We start from the raw sequence: 25,816 nt of genomic DNA, 5'->3' as shown, positions 1-25,816 counted from the left end.
ATAACTTAAACTTGCTGCTTGAATTTTAAAACTAATGTTTTTGTCAAACATAGCAGTTTTACTGCTTGGCAAAATTTACAAGATGCTTTTTAATGTGGCACAACCAGTACTACTACTTGTATTGAGTAGGGCAATATTTTTATTAAAATAAGACTTTCTCAGAATTAGCACATGAGTCTGTGGTACTGAGGCATATCAGAAGATGCACGTATAGTTGAAAGCTTTGATTCTAATCTTAGGAAAGATTTGTGGAATTAGAGTAGGAGATATACTTGACACTAAAGAAATATGACTTAGATTACTTTTTATTATGTGCATACATATTACTGACCAACTACTTACATGTGTTTAACACACTGTTCTGTTTTTACAGGAGCTCTAATTGAAAAAATTGTTGGCTCTTTAGATCTCTCAAGTATAGTTTAATAGTACAGCGACATTAACATGATAAAAAACGGAAGTGGGCTTGTAAAAGCTCTGACAGGGAATATGGGGATCTACTTAATTTTGTGACAGAGCAGTGCTAGTCTTTTCATATTGTCTGCAAGTCAGAATATCAGGCACAGTTTAGTTTATACTGTAGTGTTTTTGAATCTAGAAATTTACAAAACCAACAAATTTTTAGGCTGTGCAAGTAGAGAGCAGAACAATATGGTTTTTTGTAATGCTTAGCTTTTGGACCTGGTCATTTTCAAATTGTACACAATTATTTGCCAAACTGGCAGAGGGCTTAACAGATATGTGGACTTCCTAAAAAACCATAAGTCTTAAAAACGGTATGGATTTAAAGATAGGAGATACAAGAGGTGTATCTACGTGGTGGGTATGCGTGTGGTATCTAAATATGTTTAAAATAAAAATGTACAATAGATTTAGTAAAATGAGTTTGCTGTTTTACGTTCAATGGGAACAGCATGACCTATATTCTCTTGCACTTTTGCTATTTTCCCTTAGGGTGCCCTAAAATTAAACCCTAAGTCATTTTTAGTTATAATTTCAGACTATCCTACTACTTCACAAACTACTGCTGTTTATCAAACAATGGCTGATGATTGGCCTTTTTACAAGGAGGAATGAGTTCCTTTCTTTTCTTTTAACCTCTGTTCAACCTTCAGAACATTCATTTTCAAATGCATCCTAATTCATTTTAGCTTTTGTGTTTATAGATAGGAATTTTTTTTCTGGATGTGCAGCTGTTCTGTTACTGTGCCTCTTGAGAACTCATTTTTCATTTGCTTTCTTTTGTGTTTTTGTTTGTTGTTTTTAATTGCCAACTTTCTGAACTGCTGCACTGATTGTGTAACTAAGACATTAGATACTGAAAGCAGTGTAATGTAGCTCAGTTGACATTACCTTTATATAGAGTAGTTACAAAAATAAAAAGTAGAAACATACCTGATTAAGCACCAGTATTATTTTGATCTGTGGAAAACCAAATGCATTTCAGCAATAATTTTAGTAAGAGACCATAAGAATGTAGTATAGGCTTAACTCTATTTGCATTTTACCTTGCAATTCAGTTTTCATGCTTCCATCTCTTTTTTTAATTTCATTTGAAAGAAAGCATGGGGGAGGAAGGGAAAGAGGAAGAGGGAAAAAGAAATTAAGTAAACCCCATAGCTGCCTTCCTCTTATGTAAAGCCCTAACAAGAGTATTACAATCTCTGTATACAGTTTAGCTTGCTGCTTGTTTCCTTAAGAGTACTTCAGCTCTTTTCCACACAAAGTACGTTGGTTGCTATTGTTTCAAAAAGTTTAAAAAGGAGATCTAAATTTTATGGGTGGTGAATGCAAACCTTCCACCTCCACAATTTACCAAACTAATACAAAAGGACCCTAATTCTTGTAGCAGTTTTGGTGCTCAATTTGTACGTGTAATGTGAAATGAATAAAAAAAAGAAAGTCTACTCTATGTTGCTGTGTTAAGCATGGAACCTTCAGAACTCATTACTTATTTTCTGTAAAACTTTATTTTTATAGGTATTATGGCAACTTGACATATTTCGACGAAGCTTAAGAGGTTTAACTGGACATGTGTGTCAGGGAGATGCATGTATATTTTGTGCTTTAAAAGTAAGTAATCATTTTTGGAAGAATCCTCTTTCAAAATGAGGGGAAAACGATTTAACTAATTTTTACTAATTTATGTCCCTATTGGACGTATGTATGGGTTACTGTTAAGTCATTCTTGTGAAAAGAAATAATTTAGATTTAAGGCCAGTTGTAACAGATGTTTGTAACAAATATTTTCTTGTGCTTAAAGAGGAAATTTTACAATACACAAATTTTATAGACTGCTTAAACTTAAAACTTTTGTCTGTTAAAAGACAGTATATCTTATTTGAGAATTAAGCTTCTTGGAGTTTGTCTTCTATTTGCATACATATGCTTTTGTTCTTGCCTGTAGTGTTTGAATACAGTTCTTTTAGAGTGACTGTATTACTGCCTGATAAGGTCTCATGATTCTGTTTTTACTCAGTAATGATGGTAATGGTGCAGAACTTAATTGTTCAGTTTATGAGTAATGAAGGTCAGATAGTGGTACTAGTAAACTAATGGAAGTTGGTAACTTTTTAGTGTTTGAAGGTAAGTCAGATCTGCATATTTTAACTAGCGCATAAAACTGAAGCGCAAGTTTTGTAACTCACCCGAAGTCTGTAAACAAATGTCAAACTCTAGGTTCTTACTGCTTTTACTGCACTGGTATTTGGCTGCCTGCAGTTACTAGGGAAATGGCTGTAAGCATGATATCTCTGTTTCATTGGGATAAAAATACCAATGAAAAAATATATAGGGGTATTAATTTTTTTAGTAGTGTGCACTTTCTACTCTTACTGCAATTTGACAATAAACACACTTTTGGGATTCTAATACAGGGCTGTAGAATGTATAGTAAAATACGTTATTAGATATAGTGATATACAGAACTGGGAATCCCTCATCTGGAGGGAGCTGAAAGGGACAACACTATTTGAAGATGTAGTTCACAGAGGAAGTGTTTTCTGATGCTAAATTGTAGGCAAGGGTAAGCCAAGTATTTTAGAGTTTATTCTCTGGGAGTTTTACAGACCAAACCTTGTTACTGAGTAAGCGTTCTAGGGAATAACTGTTTGCAATGACATTTTTAATCTTTCAGGAGGTATATAATCTATGGACAGTGTAGGTTTTTTCATCCATTTTTAGTGTTTATCATGATTGCAGTATGGTACAGCTGTTTTTGAACGTGTCTGTCTTTTTCCGAACAGAGTTTTTTCTGAAAGGTGCAATTTTATTTCTTTGGTTAAAATTATTAATTTTTAAAAGTCAGCAAGTTGAAATAGGTTGAGACTACACGTATTCAGACTGACTTCCTGAGGCTTTTATTTCAACCTTTTTACAACCTCTTGACTCTACAGAACTTGTTGGGACTTCCTTGTTTCACCGGTGTTTTGATGCACATCATGCTCATTTGTGTGCTGGACACTTGATCTTGTTAGTACATAAAGTCCAGGCCATAACTCAGGCATGCCTGTGTTTTCAGATAGTCCTTTGTCTGTCTTGGGATGATCATTTAGCTTCCTAGAGTTTTTGTGTGTATAGGGATTCATGTTCATATCTGATGTCATAATATGAGAGTAAACTTTATGGCCTTTTCCTTTTGGTTTGACCTGTATTACATGTGAGCTTCTGGGCACACAGAGTCTTGTTCAGTGCTGCACTGGAACCACTGTTAAGAAATGAAGAGGGATTGAAGGGTGACAATTGCTGGAATGTATGTTACATATACTATGTACTCTTAATGACTAATCATATCGTAGTAAAAAATAATGTAGCAGCTTCAGCGTGCTCAGAATCATGAAGAAGGTGGTGCTGGTAGTGTGCTGCAATTGAACCTGTAAGTAATGAATCGTTCTGTTCTAATGGTGTGCTTGTGAAGACCAGGTGCTGCTTTTTTTGAAGCTTAAACATAGCCTTTGCTGTACCTTACTACCCTCTCTTCCTGTAGCTTTTGGGGCTGCAGTACAAAGTAAGATAGGTTTTGCATCACTTTAAGACACTTTCCAAAGCAATGCACTAGTTTCAGCTGCTTTGTAAGGCTGCTGTAATTTAGGACTTAAAATTTTCTTTATGCTTTTGAGTGGCTCTTCTTGAAGGCTTGAGTACTCCCGTGATGTATCATCTTGTGCAGTTTGTCTAAATGGCTCACTCTACCTGAATATTTTGCATTGCCTGTACCATCATGTCTTCCTGTTTTGCTACGTTCCCAGGACTACTGATAAGAAATGGTATGGCTGGCTGTTCTGAAATTGGTTAGAATGGAATTATTTATTGTTTTAACAGTGTAGTTGTGATCTTTGTAACTCCATGGCCAGTAGCCTAGGTACTGAACTCAAAACATTGTGGTTAACTCATTTAGAAGTATCTGTCCTCATTCATTATGTACACTACTGGTTTTGCATTCTTGGCTTTTTAGAGATACTGGTTGAATGATTCAGTTTGTTCTGTGTTCAGAACCTGGGGCATTTTGATTTTTCATGCAGTGTATATGCTGGATGAGGATGTATTTCAGTAATTTGCTTGCGACTTGGGTCGGTTTTTTGGTTAGGTGTCCTTTTTGTAGTCTCGGGCTATTCTAACCCTTCTTGCTTGTTTACCAGTAAAGAAGGATATTTCATCTATATCAAGCTTTTCTATAAACTAAAAGCGTAGCCAATACATTCTGGTTTACTTCCTTTCAATCCATTATCTTTTTCTTTTGGTGGTGATCTGAGAGTTAAATACACTTTTTTTCTTTTCTGCATAACGCCGGGGTGAGACATTGGCTCTGCAGGCCACCTAAATGTGCATACATATCTGCATAACTGCTTATCTGTACTTTTTTTAGCTGAACAAGTAAGGCTCTGTTGCATACCAAAAATGACCTAGCAGCCAAAATGAGAGGTGATAAATGTTTTCAAAGCAGAGTTAACTTGTATCACCAGGTCTGTCAAAAACTTAATTTTGAATGTTTACATTGGGATATTGACTTTAATTTTTATCAGTAGTCCATGCTTCTTGTTATGAGAGGGAAATTTAAATATTTGACAGGCACCCTGGAATGCATATTGGTTAAAACACTACTTTCTGTTAGCACTGAAACTTTTCTTATCTGTTGTATCTTTGTCTTCTGTCCAACAGGTTTTTTTTAACCATAGGAGGCCTATGTGAAGAAAGCATAGCCTTATTTGTGATTTACATGGCTTCTCCTGATTTGCTGTGTCTTCATTCACTTAATTTTTCTCCAAAGTTTGACTTTGAATTCTTGACAGTGGAATACACCTTCTAATATTTGCAAATGTTTTCTCATTCATGTAATAGCTTTTAATTTATAGGTCTTTCAAAATCAACCTCCCTTACTTGCTAAATGATGAGGTCACTTGCATATGCATCTGTGCCAAAAAGAAAAGTCGTAGCCAACTATCTTTTCTGGGAAATGAAGAAACAATCAAGCGCAACTTATTCTCATGTTCTGGAACTGCAGATATTGACCTGTCCTCTTGTAATATGTGCACTGTTTCAGCAGAGAGCTGATTTAATAGCAAGGATTATCAGCATTCAATCTAATTTATGGGAGTTTTTTGCATATCCGTAATTTTAATAAAGATACACTCCTGTCTGAAGTAGGAATGTAAATGTTACATTACTGAGCGGTATTACATTATGCCCTAAGACATATGCACCATCTGTAAAGATGAGATACATATCCAGTGCCCAAATTCAAAAATCTGCGTAATTACAGACCAGGGCTTGTGTTTCTTCTGAGAGCTAAAGTCAATCTCTTGCGTTTTTACATACTTAGATGTTGTTTTCCTGCTGGATCAAAGTTCTGTTTGGTAGCATAGCTTCTTATAATGGAATGAGTAACAGAACATTGAACCTAAGTACCTTTAAGAGAAAACAGTAATTCCTAAAGTTGCATACATTTATAAACGTCTTAGGTATTTGCTGTTTAGGCATGCTGCATAGGAACTGAGGTATTTGTATAGAGCCACGCTGTCTAGTCAAGTGGGTAACGAAGCTAAGTAATTGTATTTCTTCCTAGGCAATATTTTCACAATTTCAACACAGTCGAGAAAAAGCACTCCCATCAGATAACATGAGACATGCCCTGGCAGAAAGTTTTAAGGATGAACAGCGTTTCCAGCTTGGATTCATGGATGATGCAGCAGAATGCTTTGTAAGTATTCTTTGTGAGAGTTGAGTAGAATTACAGTAGTTTTGTGGATGTCAAACTGGCCTGTTGTTTTGGTAGCTTCGGGCTCACGGGTGGTATACAAGTCACATAATACTACTGACCACCCTATGCCAGTTTAGGGGAACTGACATATGGAGTAAGTGTCTGGTAATGTGGGATGGAGTAATCTTGCATTTGCTCTGTACTTTCTTCCCAAACTCTGTAGCTCAGGCAGAGGGATATGTGAAACATCGTTACTACACAAGGTTGCTAAGGATGATAAACTCTCAATCACTCCTAAAAGTTTTTGGATGGAGAGAAGGGTTATTTTCTCGGGAGAAAAGACACCTATGGATTTGAATGTGTAGTCTGTTCCTCCAAGTACTCTCTCATCAGCTATTGAAATACGTTCCATTGCAACTAGCCAGCTCATTACTGAAGTCTAATGCAGATCAGATTTCCTTTTTCTTATCCAAGAGTGAACAAATACTTGAAGATCTTGACTCTTGCTGCAATTACTTTCTGCTTTATGAAGTCTCACTGAAGAACATGAGCCATTACTGTAGCTATAAAAGGTGACTCAAGATTGCGTAGAACACTGGTAAAGAAGCCTTTCTACAAAGCCCTGTGTTAGACAATTAAAATTGTTCACCATATTAAAAAAAAACAACCCCAAACGCTTCAACCAAACTGGTATTAACCATCAGACACACATATGAGCGACAGAAAATATGGTTGCTGCTTTGATTGCTTTCAGCTTTCAACATCCTTTGGAAGTAACCACAAATGAATACCAACCTGCCCGATGTGTTTTCACGTACAGAGGAAAATCCAGTGGAGAACTCCTCAAAGTGTGTGTTTGAGATCTTGCAGTCAGGTTAAAGGATTAGTCATGAAAGAGAATCTTTCATTAGTGCTCCATCTAATCAAAATGCAATTGGACACCTGAAGTAATCAGTTGTCTGAATGATCTACCTGAATGGGTTAATTTCTTCCCATTACCTCTGGTATTTTTGCCAGAAGAGGAAAAAATGGCCATGCTGATTCAGGGCCAAACTGATGACAATCATAGTACTTTTTATTTTTCTTTCTTTCTTTTCCTTTCTTTTAAGGTTAAAAAGTGAGGCTTGGGATGGGATCAGGCATGGGATATTTATGAGCTTTTTCCATGCTTCTGTCAATGGTACTACTTGTGTTGGTGCATGTGCTAAACATCACCAGATGATCAGATTGATATGCAGAGAAAAATATAAAAGTGTGAAGAACTGAGACAGAGGCCTGAGCCAAAAAATATTTGTCATTGGAAGAAATGACATGAATATTATGTCTTACTGTAAGAACAGTGTTTAATTTTCCTTGAAGATTCGCTTCCTTCAGAGGAGAATGCGCTCTGGAAGAACAGTTGGGTTACTGTTGTCTAATGCTGTTTTGTTAATGTTTGGAAACCTTGAGATGAAGAGAATTCACATCCACTCAGTGGTGAATAGGGGTGGAATTAGATACATGTTAAGCGTGTAGGTGGACTATTTGGAGCCAAGGGGAGTAGCTGGAGTATTAAACTGTAATGTTGCTCTCACATTCTGACTTCATCAGTTCAGTTTATATTTTTACACTATTATTTCTATTTAGGAAAACATCCTTGAGAGGATTCATTTCCACCTAGTGCCAAACAGTGAAACAGACATGTGCACTTCAAAATCCTGTATTTCTCATCAGAAGTTTGCTATGACACTGTATGAACAGGTCAGACATTTATTTGATTGCTTTAACAAACAATTTATTTCCACTGTCCTGAGTAAATAAAAACAAACGGTTTTTTTGTTTTTGTAGTGTGTATGTCGCAGTTGTGGAGCATCGTCAGACCCATTGCCTTTTACGGAATTTGTGCGTTACATTTCTACCACAGCCCTGTGGTAAGAGCTTTTATTCTTGTACTTCATTTTTCTATATACTCCCTTCCAGTAATAAGCAAAGCATACCAGAGAAATGCTGTAAGTGTTAAAAAATCAATGTGTATTCCTTTTGTTAAAATGTGTTTTTGAGAGTGTCCAAAAGTAACATTTGGATTTCAAAAGAAAGATGTAGAGAAAGCTTGACAAAAAGTATGTATTGCTACTGTTTTACCTCTGTAGCTTTTCTTTTTAGTCATGAGATATAGTTAATTGAGGCTTGATGAAATATGTTAACTTTTGAGAAGGGAGATCCACAGCTACTTCCATTTATTTTTTACAGCAATGAAGTCGAAAGAATGATGGAGAGGCATGAACGTCTCAAGCCGGAAATGTTTGCAGAATTGCTGCAAGCAGCAAATACTAGTGATGACTACAGAAATTGTCCTGTAAGTAAAAAAAGATGTTGCATTACTTTAAGATACAAGGGAGAACTTTTTCAGATATTAAATCAGGCTGAAGTGTTCCCCTGAAAGCAGGATTACTGTGGCCACTTCATTACAATCTAGCTTAGGGTAAAAAAGCCTTTAAATTTATATTTTATTGCTCCAGTTATAGATAAACACGGGATTGTAGGTGCAAGTGGCCTGTTTAGAAAGTTGAGTTACTAGGTCCATGTTTTATTCTTCACTTTATGCTCAACATAGAGCTAGTTGGTTTTGATTAGTTGGAACAGGTGTATTTTCTGAGAGAAGCTGCTTTAGTTCATACACACCAACAACTTGACAACATTGTGTTCTGTTGGAATAATTTTGTACTTCTATTGACAAAAATAGTTTCTTTAAGCTTGGTCTAATTAGTTCGTCTGTCCCGTAAATGGTTCTGTGTAAATACTGTTAATTTAGGAACCATGGAAAAGTACACCAAAAAAATAGACCTAAGCTTAAATAATGAAATGGAGTTGGAACAAAAGAGAAGTTGTGATGGTGTCTTGGATGTTTTCAGAGATTTCTATTTTAAGGTGGTGATTGGATGTAGAAGTTTAGCCATAGTTTTCATGAGAGTGTTTATTATGAGGAATTTTATCCTTAAAGTGTTAGAAACAAACACCATAATTAAATTTGAGAATTGGAAGAAGTTGCAGAGTTGTTGTTTCTTTTCTAATAACTCAACTTTGGACTTCCATTTTCTAAAAATCTTTTGGTTTCCCTCCCATCACATTTTTTTCCCTTCTAGAGTAACTGTGGCCAAAAAATAAAAATTCGTCGTGTTCTTATGAATTGTCCTGAGATTGTCACAATTGGTTTAGTCTGGGATTCAGAACACTCTGACCTGACAGAAGAGGTTATGCGGAATCTGGCAACGCAACTTTATCTTCCTGGGGTATCTGACCTAAAACTTACTATCTGCTTATTTTAGAATTTTTTAATGTATTTTATGTATATGTAAATATATACAAAATATAAATATACATACACGCATATCTGTGTATTGTTTTGTGCTTTTTAAAAAAGCACAATTTAACTTCAAAGTTTATGTCTGCTTTTACTATTCCTTATGTGCTGCTTGATGTAGTTTCTGTGAGAGGAAAAAGTCCTGTCACAAGTGTTAGTCTTGTGCCTAATTACAAAGATGAATGTAGGTGAATTCCCAGTTGAAAGTCTAGGAATTTGATCTTCAGTTTGAAATTTGTGGCATTATTCCAGAGCGTTACTGTTTTACCCTTTCAACTATGCAAAAGTAAATGTTAAAATAGACCTAGTAAGTGCAAAAATCATTATTTATACTCATGAAAAATTGTATAACGCAACAGGGTATTTCATACCAATTGCCTTGGTGAAATGCCAGTAGCAGGTCTGGAAATAGGTGCTAAATGTTTTACACATAACTAAAAATATATAACAATTTCTGCAGCTGTTTTATAGGGTTACAGATGAAAATGCCAAAAACAGTGAACTTTTTCTTGTGGGAATGATTTGCTACACAAGCCGACATTACTGTGCCTTTGCCTTTCACACCAAGAGTTGCAAATGGGTGCTGTTTGATGATGCTAATGTAAAAGAGGTAAATATTGTTTTTACTGCTACTGAATTTAGTGATCTTTACTTTTCTAGGATGCGTTCTTCTGACACCAAACCTGAAATAAGTCAAACAAATATTTTTATTTTAATAAACCTTTAATTTTGTAAATCAATTTTCACAAATGAATTCTAGAATTGATTTCACTACTTTACAGTTCTGCCTTCCAATTGCTGAATGCTTCAGAATGTTAATGCACTTGTCTACTGTTGAATTTTTACTTCTTCTAGTGGAAAAGACGACATAATTACTGGCAGCTGTATTCATAGTGTTGATGTTCTGATTGTTAGCCCGTGTAATGCTCGCTCTAGCTTTTTGCTGTGCTTTACGTAAACTCACGGGCCAAAATGTTGAATTGTAATGTACCTTTGGAATTAAGCATTTGGTACCTGTTGCTTAATAAATTATTCTTTGCATAATTGGGTTTGGTGCTGTTGATAAAGTTTTGGAGTTTTGTTTTGGTTTTTTGTTTTTTCTTAGATTGGAACAAAATGGAAAGATGTGGTCTCCAGGTGCATTCGATGCCACTTTCAGCCATTGTTGCTATTTTATGCTAACCCAGATGGCACAGCTGTATCTCCAGAAGATGCTCCAAAGCAGATTATTCACTGGTCTCAGTGCAAAGCAGTGGGAGGAAATCGGGAAGATTTGGGTAATTCATATTTTTTGTTTTAATGAGTTTCAATTATTTCTAAAATGCAAATTATAAAGGGGAAGGTAATGGATTAGATGTTTTGTTCTTAAATACTTTTATCAATAATTATCTAAAGGGTCTCAAAAGGAAAGAGATTGGTGTATATACAAGAGGAGAGCTGTTTGGCTTGTGTCTGATAAGGGAATGCAAATTGAGACTCATGGATAACGGATAAAGAATTTTTGTTGTAGATTGTTCAGAACTACTTGACACTACTTCAGTAATTTCAGAATAAAATCATCGCATATTTGTATATGTATTTGTATTGCTACATTTAAAATACCTTTAAAAGTGCTATAAAAAGATACTTAAAGCTTTATACAAGAACAGAGGTGTGTTTGGAGCATGTGTGTTTGTGTATGTGTATAGACAAACACACGGAGCACAATTCAGAACTTTGGGAAAAATCAAAAGGAGCTGCAGGAAACTTATTTTCTCCGAGATTCATGTAGCATAGGCCTCAATATGTAAGAATCCAGTCTTTTGGTTCTGTGGTTTGTACTGCTGTCTTGGCTGTTGTTTTTTTGTTGGTTGTTTTGTGGGTTTTTTTTTTAATATTAAACATAACATACAAGTAAGTTAAATAAAAGGCCAATTGAATTTGACATGTTCTTCCTCACATAATGAGTAGCTATAGGACATAGCCTGCTTCAGGGAAGAAAGAGTTCCTATTCCACTACAGTCTACCTCTATAAATATAGCAGTGTATGAAACATTACAGAACCTTATTGCCTAGCATATTGAAATGAGGTGTGGGTTTTTTGTGAGGTTTTCTTTTGTTAATTTTTTTAATCCATGATTAAAATTTTTTTTAATTTAGATATTGAAACTTTAAATTAGGAACCCGTTCATTTTTAAAAGTAGATATGTTATTTGATAGGATTTGAAAAGCATTCTGCTCCTAAATCAGACCATGTGAAAGAGAATGGAATTGGAGACCCCACTAATCAAAGGAATAATAAAAAACTTCAGCCAGATAATTCAGCATTCAGTAGAAGCCATATTCAAGCCAGTGGCGGTAGAGGTCCAGGTATGTATTCCCCGCCCCCCATTCCCATCCACCAAAAAACCCCCAAACATCTCTTACTATGAAATATTTCAGTTGATAGCATTTCAGGTGTGTGCTAACCTCTGGAGTAGGACTATTTCTAAAGGAAAAAATCCATCATTGATTGAATGAATCCTTGAATAACAACTAATGTTTTAAGTAATATCTGCCATGGAATGTTAACTCATCTGGAAGACTGTAAATGCAAAATTTCTTTCATTACCCCTCATTATTCCTGAACTAAAGTGGCTCTTGAGGATCCTTTTCTCAAACATCATCATGCCTTACAATCATATTGTTGGTTAAAAGACACATTAGAAACTTAAAGCTGATGGATCTTTCGGAGGACACGGTGTGGCTTTGTGCATCACTGGCTTTTTGAGGAGCACTGTTCTCCAACAGTATTGTGACATGGAACATTATTTGTTGTCCTATGTATCAGTGGACTTATCTGATGTTTGGAAAGAATAGTGAAAAAGTTTTGTCTGTTTAAAAATCCATTCTATCTGTACTTCAGGCTTCCATGCAAATCAAACTATAACAAGTCATGTGGGGCAGTGACTTCTGCATTATGTGTCAGTGCCTTTGCTCTGAACTCCCCGTACTTCTCAGGCAGAGAGATGCTGCCTTCTCTTGAGATGTGTGTCTCCTCTGTCTTTATTGTTGAGTTCCTAGATGTTTTAAAACTGAGAATGCTCAGCTTGGTCACTTTTTTTTTGATGGAGTGATGTCTCAAAAATGGCCAGTATTTACCTTTTCAGAAATAGAAGGACTTGTTTTCATAAACAGTGACTCCACTGTTTTATTATACCTACACATTTAGATAAGATTAAACTTCGATTCATTTTTTCAGTATAATTCATAAAATTTGATGTAAATAGTATATGCTTTGAAAATGGCTTGAGCATTCAATTTTAATAAGAAAGAGGTGTTTGTAAGACATGCTTGACATAATGCTGCTTTGGTTACTTTCATTAGCTCCATTTAGTGGACTCCTTGGAGATACCAATATATTTAGATCTATGCTGTACACCTCACCTTAATCTGTGTTCTGTAATTCATTAGTCTTCTAGTATTTAATATTAGTGTTAATATTAAAAACTAAGTGTTATGGTACATAGATAGATTTGTGTTTTGATGACTTTTTAGTAATGATCTTTGGCAAAAACTATTTTTTGCAGCTAAGTTGGGTTACAGTGATCAAAAGGACAGGCTAAAGGATATATCCAGAGAGTGTGCTCAGAAAGCTGCTGATATGAAAAACTTCTCATCCTTACGAAAAGATGCAGACAGAGGACTGAGAAAAGAGTCTGGGAGACAAAGAGGTACATTTAAAAAATATGACCACAGAATCAATGGATTTAGTAGCTTCTAGCATCAATACTAGCTGTGCAGACTTTCTGCTCCTTTTAAGACTGTAAAACTACAGTTTCCCAGTTTTCAGTATTCTGAAATATGTACTGAATTTGTTGAGGTGGTGTAAGAAATATAAGTACTGTAACAATATCAGTTAAATACTAATGAGAACTTTTAATGGAGCTTTTTTCTTTTTCTTATTCTAAGATTTGATTGGGGAAGATCGTTCCAATGTTAAGTTGGGGTCTCCTCCAGTTGGAAATGGACTTAGACACTGTGCTGATCAGCGCATCTACAGCAGCCAGGGAAGAGGCTCCTATAAGCATGACAGTGCACCTCACCAAGCAAAGCTTTCTGTACAGGTGCTTGGATCCAATAGAACAGAATGTTTTCCCGCTGGGGAGAAACCAGTGATCAGGACCCGGACTGATGGTGTCACTGGCTATGATACAGACACCAGTCAAGACTCCAGGGACAAGGGCAGTATCAGCAGCAGAAGCAGGAGTAAAGGCTGGAAACCTATGCGAGAGACACTGAACGTAGACAGCATTTTCAGTGAGACTGAGAAAAAACAGCATAGCCCAAAGCACAAGGCAAATCTGAGCAGTAAGTCTAAACATGAAAAGGAGCGAAGCTTTAACCATTGGTCAAAAGAGAACCAAATCCAGAAAGGTTTAATGACTATATATGAAGATGAAACGAAACAGGATACAGGAAGTCGAAGCTCACTGGATTCAGAGGGAAAAGGGAATGCCGAAAAAAGCAAAGGATTTACAGAGAGAAAAATCCATGGCGATAACTGGCAAATTCAGAGGACAGAATCTGGATATGAAAGCAGTGATCATATCAGCAACGGATCTGCAAATCCAGACTCACCTGTTATTGAAGGAATCAATCCAGCAGATGTCAAGAATGTTAAAGAAAGTGCTTCCTGCAGGTAATGCTAATGCTCTTAAAACTTACACAGATTGTGTTTACAGAAAAATAAGTTGCTCTAATGTTCAAGGCTTGGGCTCAGGTATGTAGAAAGCTAGCGAAATATCTCGAAATAAGGGTGCGGACAATCAAATGTTAGGTTTACCTTCACTCTGAAGCTGCAACACTAGTTCTGTTCAGAAGGCACTGAGCCACGTTATTAGGGCACTGAGCCAAAACTTCTAAGCCCTGCTGTGGGGCAGGGTGTGTTAATTTGAAACAATTGCTATGCTGCTTTAGTTACAAGTTTTTTAGACTGTGGGTGACTTGCCATCTGTAATGGCATACAAGTGTCTATATAAATCATGTCTGAGGCAGTTGTACAGACAGGCCCCTGACAAGGAGACAGGAGGGAATGGCAGTAGGTGAATCCTGTATACTGTTACAAGTCATTGTTCTGAAATTCAGTTTTCTAGAACACCTCAGATATATATTGATTGCCTGATAATTGGTTGACCTGTTTAAAAGAAATCTTCAAAGAGTGTATAATTACTAAAACTGGCCAAAAATGTGGTTAGTAGCCAAATTTTATTAAACTCCCTAAGAATGGATGTGTGCTAGTAACAAGTATGTTGCCTAGAGACATTGTGGAGTCTCTTGCTGTGGAGACACTCATAACCCAACTGGACATGGTCCTGGGGATCCTGCTGTAGTTGACCCTGCTTGAGCAAGAGGGGTTAGACTAGGCGATCTGAAAAGGTCCCTTCCAATTTAAATGGTTATGTGGTGCTACGAAATATAAAGTTAGCAACCTTCCATGTGCAGTTTTCTGTATTGTGTGTCTTAAACTGTATGTGGAACGTAGTTCCTACTAAAACCCATACGTCCTTCTTTCAAATTTTGTTTTCATCCATAAATGGAAGAGTACAGTTGTAAGACCCAGCCTAGTCACAAATGATTGCTAGATCTGAGCAAATTTTTGGACATATATTTTCATGAAAAGTTATTTTATAGGGGAGGAGAATAGCAAATACCAGGAAATGAAAAGGCTCTGACTTCTCTAAGCAGAGATGCAAAATTTTAAAACTTATTTCATAAAGTATTGTAGCAAGTTACGAAAACAAGTATTTTATATTTAAAACATACAGAATACAGCTTCTGTATGAATTGAATTGTCTTTGATTATTTTGGAATGGCAAGAAAGCAAAATCAGTCATTTGCATAGTTCTTAGTTTCCTAGGGTCTTATTTTTTGTATATAGAAGCACAAATAAGGACATAAAAGTGGCTATGCCAGGATAGGGCCAAGGGTTCAGCTAACATGCATTCAATCTATACCAGTAGCCAGTAGCAGATGCTTATGAAAGATGACAGGAGATAGAGAGGTATTTTAAGTGTATTCTTTTGGCCTGTTGTGTTTGGCTACTTTATAGACTTTCTGAACTGGAGATTATGACTTCCTATTAAAAACCACTTTTTATCCCATGCCTTTATCTATTCCCCTCTTGTCCTTCCTGCCTTTCCCCTCCCAACAAACTGTCCAAAACCCCACTTTATCCAATAAAAAGCCTGTAAGGATTTCTGTAATGGTATAAATATGTGTAAAGCTACTCCAAGCCATGTTTATATTGTCAGTGTTTAGAGTTGCCTCAGACAGTGATCTCTGCAGTTATAACCATGCCTCATTTTTAAATATGCCCAAAAGGTTATGGGATGCCCAAATACTGCACCTGTCTTTTTATGAGAGAGAATATGGTAAATTTAAAATGACTTAGTTCATGAAGAATCTGCTTACACTGTTTAAAGATTTGTCAAATAAAGAAATAGTACCTTGTCAAAATACAAATGACTTGGGACTTTCAGAAGGATTTCATATGACTGGTAATTAGAATTGACTGGCAATACCTACTAGTTTCTTTCTTAACTGTACAGACTTTGTCTCAAAAACCAAACAAAATACACTAATTGATTACTTGAAAGTTCTTCTAGAAGGTGGAAAAAAATTACTTAGTGTCTTGTTTTCTCTTAGGAAGAATGGAGAAAGAACCTATTTCTTTTGGTATTTTTGTTGTTTTCCTGTCCTTTCAGTAACAAGAGTCTTTCTTTAATTGAAAAATTGCCACTGTGTATCTTCTTCACTGCCTTAGCCTTCAAGAAGGAAGGGATTGGCAGGGCTTTTGTTAGTGCCCTGTCTGGATTGGTAAAGCATGCTTTTTGCTTAACTAAACCAGCAAGATTTACTAAACCTGCTGATTTTATGTATGTATTTATTTTCCCCCTCTTGAGTTTGGTGTAATCTTCCAGTTTTCAAAACATTTTTAAATGAAAATCCCAATGAATGAAAGACCAAGTGGCAATCACAACTTAAAAGAACGATATTTGTTGTCACAACGAAGCATTAATGAATAGCACAATGTCAAACTAGGAAAATACACAAGATAGAATGTTAGCTAGCAGGTTACACATACTTAAGATATTGATACTGATGAGACTTTTGCATTTTTAGAAAACTTAAGCCTTGTCGTAGAAGCTGCTATATGTTTAACTTCAGAATATTCAGGGTGTAAACTATTAATGCTGAAAAATGTATTTTTCAGATGTGGGAAATACTGATATGTGGTACTGTATAGTTTCCAACCTGGGTAGTATTCTTCTGCTTCACTACAGTGGCAATTTTAAGTAAAACCTACAAATAAATTGAATTAAGTGACCAGTGGTGCCTGTTCCATTTGAAAATCACTATAGAAAACAGGCATTCAAAACATTCAAATGCTTTCTTGGTGATCTGTGTTAATAAGCACTTTTTGAAATTTTTGTGAAATTCTTTAGTTTACAATGAGAAAAAGTGGAGTTGGTAGTTCTTTCTCACAGGTGACACAATCTTTTTTCTACTCTTGATAACTTGGGAATGAGCTGTCTTTATTAAGCAGGCTGGTGTGATACTAAGATCAAGAAAATTTGCTTTTTGTACTGTGTATTGGGCGTCTTACCGCTGTACTCTAGAGTAAGGCTGGGAGGAGCGGGCGTCCAATCTCCAGAACACACTGGGAACACCAGCCTCATAAATTGCACGTTTCTTTTGTCTTTTCGTATTAAAGGATTCAGCTCACCCTAAATTTCTCTGCATCGGCATAGCCTGTCACATGTGGGAGCGATGTTAAAGTATCAAAGGGCCACCCCTACTATCTTATGTATCTTCTATGAAGTGTGTGTATTAGTAAAAGAACTAACAAGTCAGTTTCACGTAGGCAAAGTTTTTGTTTGTATGCACTCAAGGCAGTAAAGTTTATCATCATACACCAGTAGTTTAAGCCTTCAAATTACATGTATGCTTCTTTTACAGTGAACAGAACTTGTCAACCAAAAAAGCTGACAATGTGTCACATTCAGTATCTCAGCAGAACAGAAACTTTTACGGTAAGAAGTTTAACTTGTATAAAGAATAAAAGTTTTGTAAAAATCTAAATGTACCAAAATTTTACTATGACCTTATTAATATCATGCAGAGTTGGACAGACCTGTGATTAGCCTTTTGTATTTTATAATTTTGCTGCATAAGTTAATGTGATGGTATTTCCTAATGAAAAATGTATATATAATTTATCATAGCTTTTTTTAAACAAGCCGTAACTAGATATTTCAAACTTATACAGCCAACCTGATACACATATAGTTTTTATGTGGATTAGAAGAAAATTGGAATGGAATTTGTGGCTGGTTTTGGCCATGATGTTAGGGGGTTTTATACACCTTTTTTAGTAGAGAGATCTCTTCCTGAGTCGTCATAGCCTGTGTACTTTTTTAATTGGCAAAAGAAATCTGTGAATTTCTAATTTTGTTCTTGTTCATGTTTTTAACCTTTTCGGTGAGTTAGGCTGATGGATAAAGATGGAAAGTGTTCGTATCCCTTCTTGGTACGTTTTGATGGAAGTGTGATGGAGTAGCAGTTCAGTAACCGTATTGAATGCCCCTTTTTTCAGTGGCATTTAAAGCATTCTGTTCCACAGAGCACTTTAATTTATTCAGTTTCTTGGCTTTTTTGTAGAGCAAATGTACAGTATAAATGGATTCCTAGCTATCTGTCGTGATACATGGGTTCCCAGATAGAGGGGTTGGGTTTTTTCACTGCTCCAGCATCATGTGAAGAAAATTGTTTATGACGGTAGCAGCAGTAGTAGTTCCCTACTTCTGTGCCAGGTCACGAATATCCATGGCAGAAGTTTACCTGTTCTTAGCACCTCCTTTCAGACAGCAGTCAGAGAGCTCAGCTGTGTGCTGAGTCACATAAAAGCATGACATGTCTTCCAACCAGTTGTTTCACATGACCTTGAGCACCAAAGTAACAGGCTAAGTGATTTTTTTTTGAGGCACCCGGATATATTTTAAATACAGTATTTTGGTGTGGGAAATGTAAGTATTGTTTTGGGAGGCCACAGCTTCTTTATAAATTGTTAGATAATCAGGATACAGTGATTCTTCTAACCAGAGTTGTCCTCTTCTGGTGTGTTTTGTTAGAAAGCATTTTCTTTATCGGTTGATAGAACAGTTTGGCCTTCCTTGTGTGTGTCATATACCACTGCCTCCCCAGGAAGCGGCCAGTGCATAACTGCTTCTGGCTGGTGTGAGTTCTCTGTACAAGAACTGAAAACATTCCACCAGTATTAGTGATTTTTACAAAGGCCTGTGGTGACATGACACGGGGCAGCAATTTTAAAGTGAAAGTCTGTAGATTTACATTGGACATAAAGAAGGAATTTTTTACGATGAGAGCGGTGAGGCGCTGGCACAGGTTGCCCAGAGAAGCTGTGGATGCCCCATCCCTGGAAGTGTTCAAGGCCAAGTTGGATGGGGCTTTTAGCAACCCGGTCTAGTGGAAGGTGTCTCTGCCTATGGCAGGGAGGTTGTACTTGGGTGATCTTTAACGGTCCCTTTCAACCCTAACCATTCTATCATTCAATGATTCTGTGATTATTTTTTTTAATGACTCTATGCTGGCATAAAATATCCACACCTTAATGCTTTCTTTTTAATCCAAGGAAAATTATTAAATGTAAATCTTAATTTCTGTTGTTTATATTCTGCTTTGAGAACATATTTCTCAGTATAGTGTTTTTGTTTTGGATTTTTTTTAGCCAGTGGGCATGTTTCTTTCCTTCCCTCCCTCCTCCCCCCCCCCCCCCCCCCCCCAAAAAAAAAAACCCAAAACCCAACACCACAACCCCAACAACAAAAAACCAGTGGTAACTCAAAAGCATTTCCATGAGCTTTGTTGTGGGATACTAAGGAAGATTTTTTTTTTAAATGTCTGGGTGGACTGTGGTACCATTTGTTTCCCTTCAAGATATGAAGTAATATCAGGAAGAAACACTTGTAATAAGGAAATGTACTTCCTTTTACATACCAATATGTCTGGGTTTTTATAAAGTTGATAAATGCCTTGGCATATAAAAATTATAGGGCAGCTGAAATCATTATCTACTGTTGTTGGAACAATGGAATGGTGCTTGTACAAAGAGGTACAATAAATATTAAGCTGCTTCCCCAGGAAATGTTTGATTTTTATAGATATCATACTTCTTTTCAAATAATGTACAATGTAGATTCTTCTAAGACTTAAATTGGGGGGGGGTAGGTGTTTTCCATACCACTTTTATCTTTTCTGTCATTATTCCAATTTATTTTTTGATTGTAGAAAGAGAACTAATTTGATGTTTATTTTGGCAACAAAAACCCAAACCCAAAGTTGATGTTGCATGGAATGCAAAGATCTGGTTTTGCATTACATTTATTCTGTTTTAGGTCTGTGCTATACTATTCTAAGCATACCAGTGGGGAAAAAACACCACACTTAGGGTTTGGGTTTTTTCCCCTTTCTGCTATCCAACAATGAAAAATACATAAGAGACTCTGGAGTGGAAAATAGGTGGGCTCAAACGATGTTTGAGCTTAGTAATGAGTATTCTCTGGAGAGAATAATGTACTGTAGTTAAGTATACTTAAATCTTTCAACATGCATCGTATATTTTCTTTAAAAAAGTGTAGTGATTCCAGGTGATCCTTGAAGTTATCAGAAAAGATCCCATCTATTCAGTTATTCTAATTCAGTAACAAACATTTGAATAGTTTCCTAACAAAAATGTATGTATTCTAAATTAAATGTGAAGTTCTTACACGTGTGCATGTTTGGGAAAAGAATACTTCTAGTGAAAGTGATTAATGGACTGAAAAGATATCTAAATTTGATCATTTCACATGTATGTGGGATTAAAGATCTTTTTAGACTCAGTTTTTTCGTTGTCTAAAAAGTGTGTCAGGACACCTTTAGCAAGGATGATAGTAATTTACAGGTCGTCAGTTGTCTTAGCTTATGTTATAACTCTGAATATTACGAAGAAGACATGAATTGGTAGGTAAATACCAAATGGACTCCTAGAAAATAGTACTTTAAGAAATGCCCAGTCCTTTCTGAGAGGAATGGAATGTAAGAAATCTTTGTTAGCCTCTCATGGCAGCTTGAAAAAAATCTCTCTGGGTGTGTTTTTGTGTGGAAAACTTCTTATGGAAATAATGTTGGACTTGTAATTATGCCCACCTTTTGTATTACTGTGCTTTCCCAGTTCCTCATTTTTAACTGGAGCTGAATAAGGCTACTGTTCAGCAGTAGAGGAATTCTGTCCCTGACTTACAAAAATAAACTTATTGTTAGAGCATTATAAAGATAGTGACATTGGATCGCACAGTGGCTATGCAGGTCAAATGGCTGCTTCTTTCACTGGTAGTAAGCAGTAGATAGCTGTAGTGCTGAAGCAAATGTCCCACAAGGCCAATCCCTAATTTGTGTGATCAAATTTTGGCAGGAAAATGTGGATAGTAAGCAAGCAGATACAGGATCCTTGATTTATATTAATAAGTGTGTGTTTATGAAGTTTGAACCTGAAACTGTGGAGGGTAATATTTTTTTGTTTATAAAGAACATGCAACATGCAAAATTTCCAACCTCACATTCTTCAGGTTGAAGAAAGATGACTATTCTTGGAAGTTGGAAAGGGCTATAGAATATTTTTTAATGGATTTTCAGAGCAGTCCGTGTGCTAGCCTACTGATGATAATTTTCAATTATAAAGGTGTTAGCTGTTTTTTGTGACAACCCTTCCCAATTCCTAAGGCACAGATGTCTTCATGAAATTGCCACTCCTGACAATTTCAGTAAAAGGCATTACTGTTGGGAGGGTTAAGAGAAAAAAAAAATCCTAGAAGCCCTGTTTTCTAGATTCTTCCCCTTGCCTGAACTAACCTGTCAGGTGAATAAGCTCTGTGATTAAAATTGGCAGTGCTTGATGGCCTCCTGTTTAAGATGCAGTATTAAAAGCTGCCCATTCAGTGATCTCAAAAAAGGATGTACTTGGAATCAATGCCTTAAATTAATAATTACTTCCCTTTGAAAATAAATGCAAAGCAGTGTTTGTAATATCGCAAATCTAGAGGTTTTCGCATTAATAATTACCCAGCTCAATAGTATGAGACAACTCCAACTGAAATCTAGAATCACCCTGAAGCTCTGGTGAATACATAAAGAAGAATCCAAACTGCCTTTGCTTATTTGTCACTTCAGAAAACCCCACAAACAAACCATCATTCTGAAAAAGAAAACTCATCTTAGGAAAATCCTACATTTATAGTAATTTAAAATATGCAACTATACTTAAAATCCATTTGTTACCCTTATGGTGCACTCAGTGTCTGTCTGTCATGTTTGAAGAACTGAGTAGTGAATTAAAGCATGCAGCTACTTAATTTGCTTAACATGAGACTGAAACAAAGAAATGCTTTTCTGGAGTGTCGTTAAATGATAGATTAAAGATTTTGGTTAAAAACAAAACAAAAAAAACCTGAACTTTGAAGATTTGTGGATGTAGTCAAGCAGCCCATGAAGATTCAAATGTAAAGCACACTCACATTTGTAATTCACTTTATTAATGTGAGATGTTTGCAATTTAAAATAGATGATGCAAAAAAAAAAAAGAGTGGAGCTTTATTTTCATTTTTTTCCAGATGTTTAAAGCCTTGGGGTAAAAAAATCCACTAATGAATATATAAGAAATGTTTCACAGCTGAATGTTGCTCCAAAATGACAGTTTCTTGAATATAGGGATTTTTTTTTCTGAAGACGGTCACTGTATTTTTAAAATAATGCTCTATTTTGGACAAGTTATAACATGTTGAACTTCTTGAGTGGGACTACATTGTTCCACATTTCCAAAGCTTCCACTAAGTTTGTCTGCAATTTCAACTGAATACAGAAAAATGCCTGGGTTCAGGGAGAGGAATTTGCCACAGTACTTGTTACAAAAAGTATTACACCTTGGTCTTTTCTATTGGCAATGTTAAACCCCCCCAAATTAAAAAAAATCGGGTAATCAAAATTATAGGAAACATGCAGCTAAAGCACCTTAAAAGGAAATTGAATTAAGGAGGTGGGGTGTTCCCCCCTCCCCCCAAAAAAATAAAAATAAAATTTGGGCTTTGCACATTTTTGCAAATGTTCTGTATGTGTAAATGGAGATGGTAGAGCGGAACTTGTCTGTCCTACCTGTTGGCTATAGCATGGCTCTTAATCTCTGAAAATCCAGATTGGCTATTCAGATGTGAAAATAGATGTTCATAAATCTTAAAAGTGTCTTGGTTTGTAGGTCAGAAAACAGTTACGTTTCACTTATTGGTAAGCTGCTTATGACCCATTGATAAGGATGTCAGTCTCCCGCTGGGCACAGTGCTTGTGTGCCCCATATTTAGGTTTGCAAAGAACGTAGAGCCAAAATCCCAATCAAGTCTGCGTCTGGTTTTAACCATGCATGGATATCCTGTCAGCAGAAGAGAAAATAACACATCTATTTTTAAGTTAGCTGGAATTCTGAGGGCACAAACCACCTGGTATCGCTGAGCAGCTTTGGCTGAATATGTGCCATGGTCACGCCAAGGAAACGGCTTCTCAACCTTTGCTGCCACCTCCTGACCGGGTTGTGATACTGCCTCTCGGGAGGGCCGAACGTACTGAATTCCTTACGAGTTTGGCTTGGAGTTAAAAGAAAAAAATTAAAATCTGGAAGCTTCACATCAGGCAGTTCGGGGAGTTAAAGAGCAGTTGTACGGGCAATTTATTTGCAATTTTTAAGTAGACATGCTCTTGTTTAAAAGATGATATATTCAAAGCCTGAAAATTAAAAACACTAGCTTCAAACACTGTTAATCTAGGAAATTATTTACCTAATTCAGTCCTAGGACTGTATCCTGATGTTGGGACTGAGATGAAATACTGAATTGGAAATATTCACAGGAAATAATGTGTCAGAGCCTGTGTGCTTTTTCTTTTTCAATAAAGCGATTTTTTTTTTTCAGTAAACCAATTTACAGTTCATTAAAATTTGTAGCAGAATGAATTCTGTTTGAAGTACTAACTCAGTGTTAGTTAGCTCTCATGCCACAGCCCACTGGAGCAGTTTTGACCTTTCTTTCAGGCTAATTTGTCCCTTGCCAGTGTCAGACTCATTCAGTAACAATATTTTTTTTATCATGCAGGAATAGCAAGATTTTTATTGTTATTAATTTTGTTCCATCTTGAGGCTCAAAGGAAAGCCCTATGGGGGCTTTGTCTCTTGTGCTATACGCTGTTTTAGCCCTTACCATGTGTTCTTTGTCAAAGATTTAGTGCCTTTAGTAAATAAAGACAGGACAGATACTGACCCTCAAAACAAGTTTCACCCAACAGCGTCACCCAGAGTTTTTAGTTTAGTTCTTTTCTGTTGGGTTTTTGACTCCTATGTTCACAAGTCAAAAGTTCCAAGACTTTATTTAAACTTGGGGAAATAACAAGTGAATAATAATTAAAAAAACCTTTATCTTGGTACGATTACATCATTTAAGAATAGATAAATTTGTTTTTTGTAGCTTTTTGGTTTTTTTTGGGCTGTTCCATGAAAGCATGGAACAGCCCAATAACATTAACGTCATTAACCTATGTTCTAAGTTAGTACTGTCTACTGAACAGGAGACTTTTCTGCTGGAAATCAGGCAATGTATGCTGCCTTTTCTGAATTTAATTCCTGTTTTTCTGAAATAGGCATAGTAGTTACATGAACCCAGTCTATACACAAAACAAGGCTTCCTTTGAATGGCTTCAGAGCAGGTGACTGATTAAAATGGGCCTATCACTGCATTAGGAAGACTTCTAATATCTATCTCTAAACAAATAGACTGTTGCTTGTCACTTGCCAAGAGAGTGTTTTATTCTGTGTGGTGTCGACATGGATACTTCAATGCTTCCTTTATTTACTATTAACTAGGAGCTGCACTGTTCAGAAATCATGTATTTTTCAGAGAATCATTCTTTGCCTTTGCCTGTGAATAAAAGGAGCCTCTAGATTGTGTGTGTGTCATAGTGCTGGCCCAGGTGCTCTCATGTTGTGTGTTTAGGGCACTTGACTGAGAGTGCTCTCTCTGCTCCATCTCTATGAACTGTACAGTTTGCTTTCAGTTTTTAAACCTGTTTCAAAGAATGCATAATGCTTTTCTTGAAACACAACAACAAAAAAACCCAACAAACCCACAAACAGCAGCAACAAAAAAAATGAAAACAGCCCCCAATCCCTACAGTGTTCATTCCATTTAATTATCATTACAGGATGTGAAATTTCAGAAATCATAAGTAGTTTTTATTTTGTAACTTAAGTGACTTCAGGTGTTAGAATAAACATGCTTTTATAAAAAGCTGCTTTTGAAAATGTGCTTTTAATTAGATGAAATGTTAAGGTGATATTGAAAACATGTCCATAGGACTTCAAAAAACAAACAAACAAAAAACCCCTACCAAACCCAAACCAAACATTTCTTCCAGATGATTTTGGATGACTATAAGATCTGACCTTCTGTGACGGATTGTCTTCAAAATGGTTTTGATAAATGTCAAATCTTGAAAAGAATTAATTGTCCTGTTGTGTTGTTTGTAACATCTGAGGAATTACAAAGAAGGAATTGGACTGTATTTCTGCTTATATTAAAATAACTTTTTTCTGCCCCCAGACTTGAGGAAGGACCAGATCAATTCTGAAGTTAACTACAGACCTCATGTTAATTTCCCGACAGAATTACATATGCAGATGCCCAGTCCTCCAGTAAAGAGGTAACTAATACTAGCATTAATTTACTATGTAATAGTTTAAGAAATGCTGAGTTCTAATACGTGATAGTAAGCAATATTAAGCATGCAAAAGTTAAGGTATTGAATATTTTTGACAATGCCTTTTGTATTTTACATAATTGATAGGGCTAAATGCTCTGTCGTTATTTTTAATTTTGATGCTGTCAGTGGTACGTAAGTAAACTTGCATTATTTTAAACCATCTTACCAGAGCAAAGGGTTTTAATAGTTCTCTGCTTTGAATTTATATACTACAACAGGCAGTGATTAACCAATTTGTGGTTAGCGCAATAACCCCATAAAGTTTTGAAAAGTTTGTCTGGAAGGGGAGGAGAAGGTAACTCCTGTTTAGAAGCTGCTGCTATGTACCTGTTGTTTCTACTTTGAACTGTAAGTGCCCAGCACCTTCTAAAAAATCAAGAATGTAAACACATATGTAGCACCCAAAA

At 36.1% G+C, this 25,816-nt stretch overlaps 1 protein-coding gene across 2 annotated transcripts in view; it reads left to right on the top strand.

Moving 5' to 3' along the window:
- The window catches only part of USP53 (ubiquitin specific peptidase 53), a 41,459-nt gene that overhangs the window by 10,924 nt on the left and 4,719 nt on the right, over window positions 1-25,816 (top strand). The window contains exons 3-15 of one of the 2 annotated variants that reach the window (XM_064450553.1): window positions 1,981-2,073; window positions 6,062-6,196; window positions 7,823-7,936; window positions 8,024-8,106; window positions 8,426-8,531; window positions 9,319-9,465; window positions 9,997-10,146; window positions 10,642-10,813; window positions 11,736-11,885; window positions 13,085-13,228; window positions 13,467-14,196; window positions 17,517-17,590; window positions 25,250-25,349. In XM_064450553.1, coding sequence (XP_064306623.1) covers window positions 1,981-2,073; window positions 6,062-6,196; window positions 7,823-7,936; window positions 8,024-8,106; window positions 8,426-8,531; window positions 9,319-9,465; window positions 9,997-10,146; window positions 10,642-10,813; window positions 11,736-11,885; window positions 13,085-13,228; window positions 13,467-14,196; window positions 17,517-17,590; window positions 25,250-25,349 — 2,198 coding nt within the window. The remainder of the gene's footprint in view (window positions 1-1,980; window positions 2,074-6,061; window positions 6,197-7,822; window positions 7,937-8,023; window positions 8,107-8,425; window positions 8,532-9,318; window positions 9,466-9,996; window positions 10,147-10,641; window positions 10,814-11,735; window positions 11,886-13,084; window positions 13,229-13,466; window positions 14,197-17,516; window positions 17,591-25,249; window positions 25,350-25,816) is intronic. The other variant, XM_064450554.1, reaches the window with a different exon arrangement.

The sequence above is a fragment of the Phalacrocorax carbo genome, chromosome 4 (assembly GCF_963921805.1).
Source record: "Phalacrocorax carbo chromosome 4, bPhaCar2.1, whole genome shotgun sequence".
NCBI classification, from domain to species: Eukaryota; Metazoa; Chordata; class Aves; order Suliformes; family Phalacrocoracidae; genus Phalacrocorax; species Phalacrocorax carbo.
The sequence above is the reverse complement of the archived record's forward strand: the minus strand, read 5'-3'. Positions and strand labels throughout refer to the sequence as shown.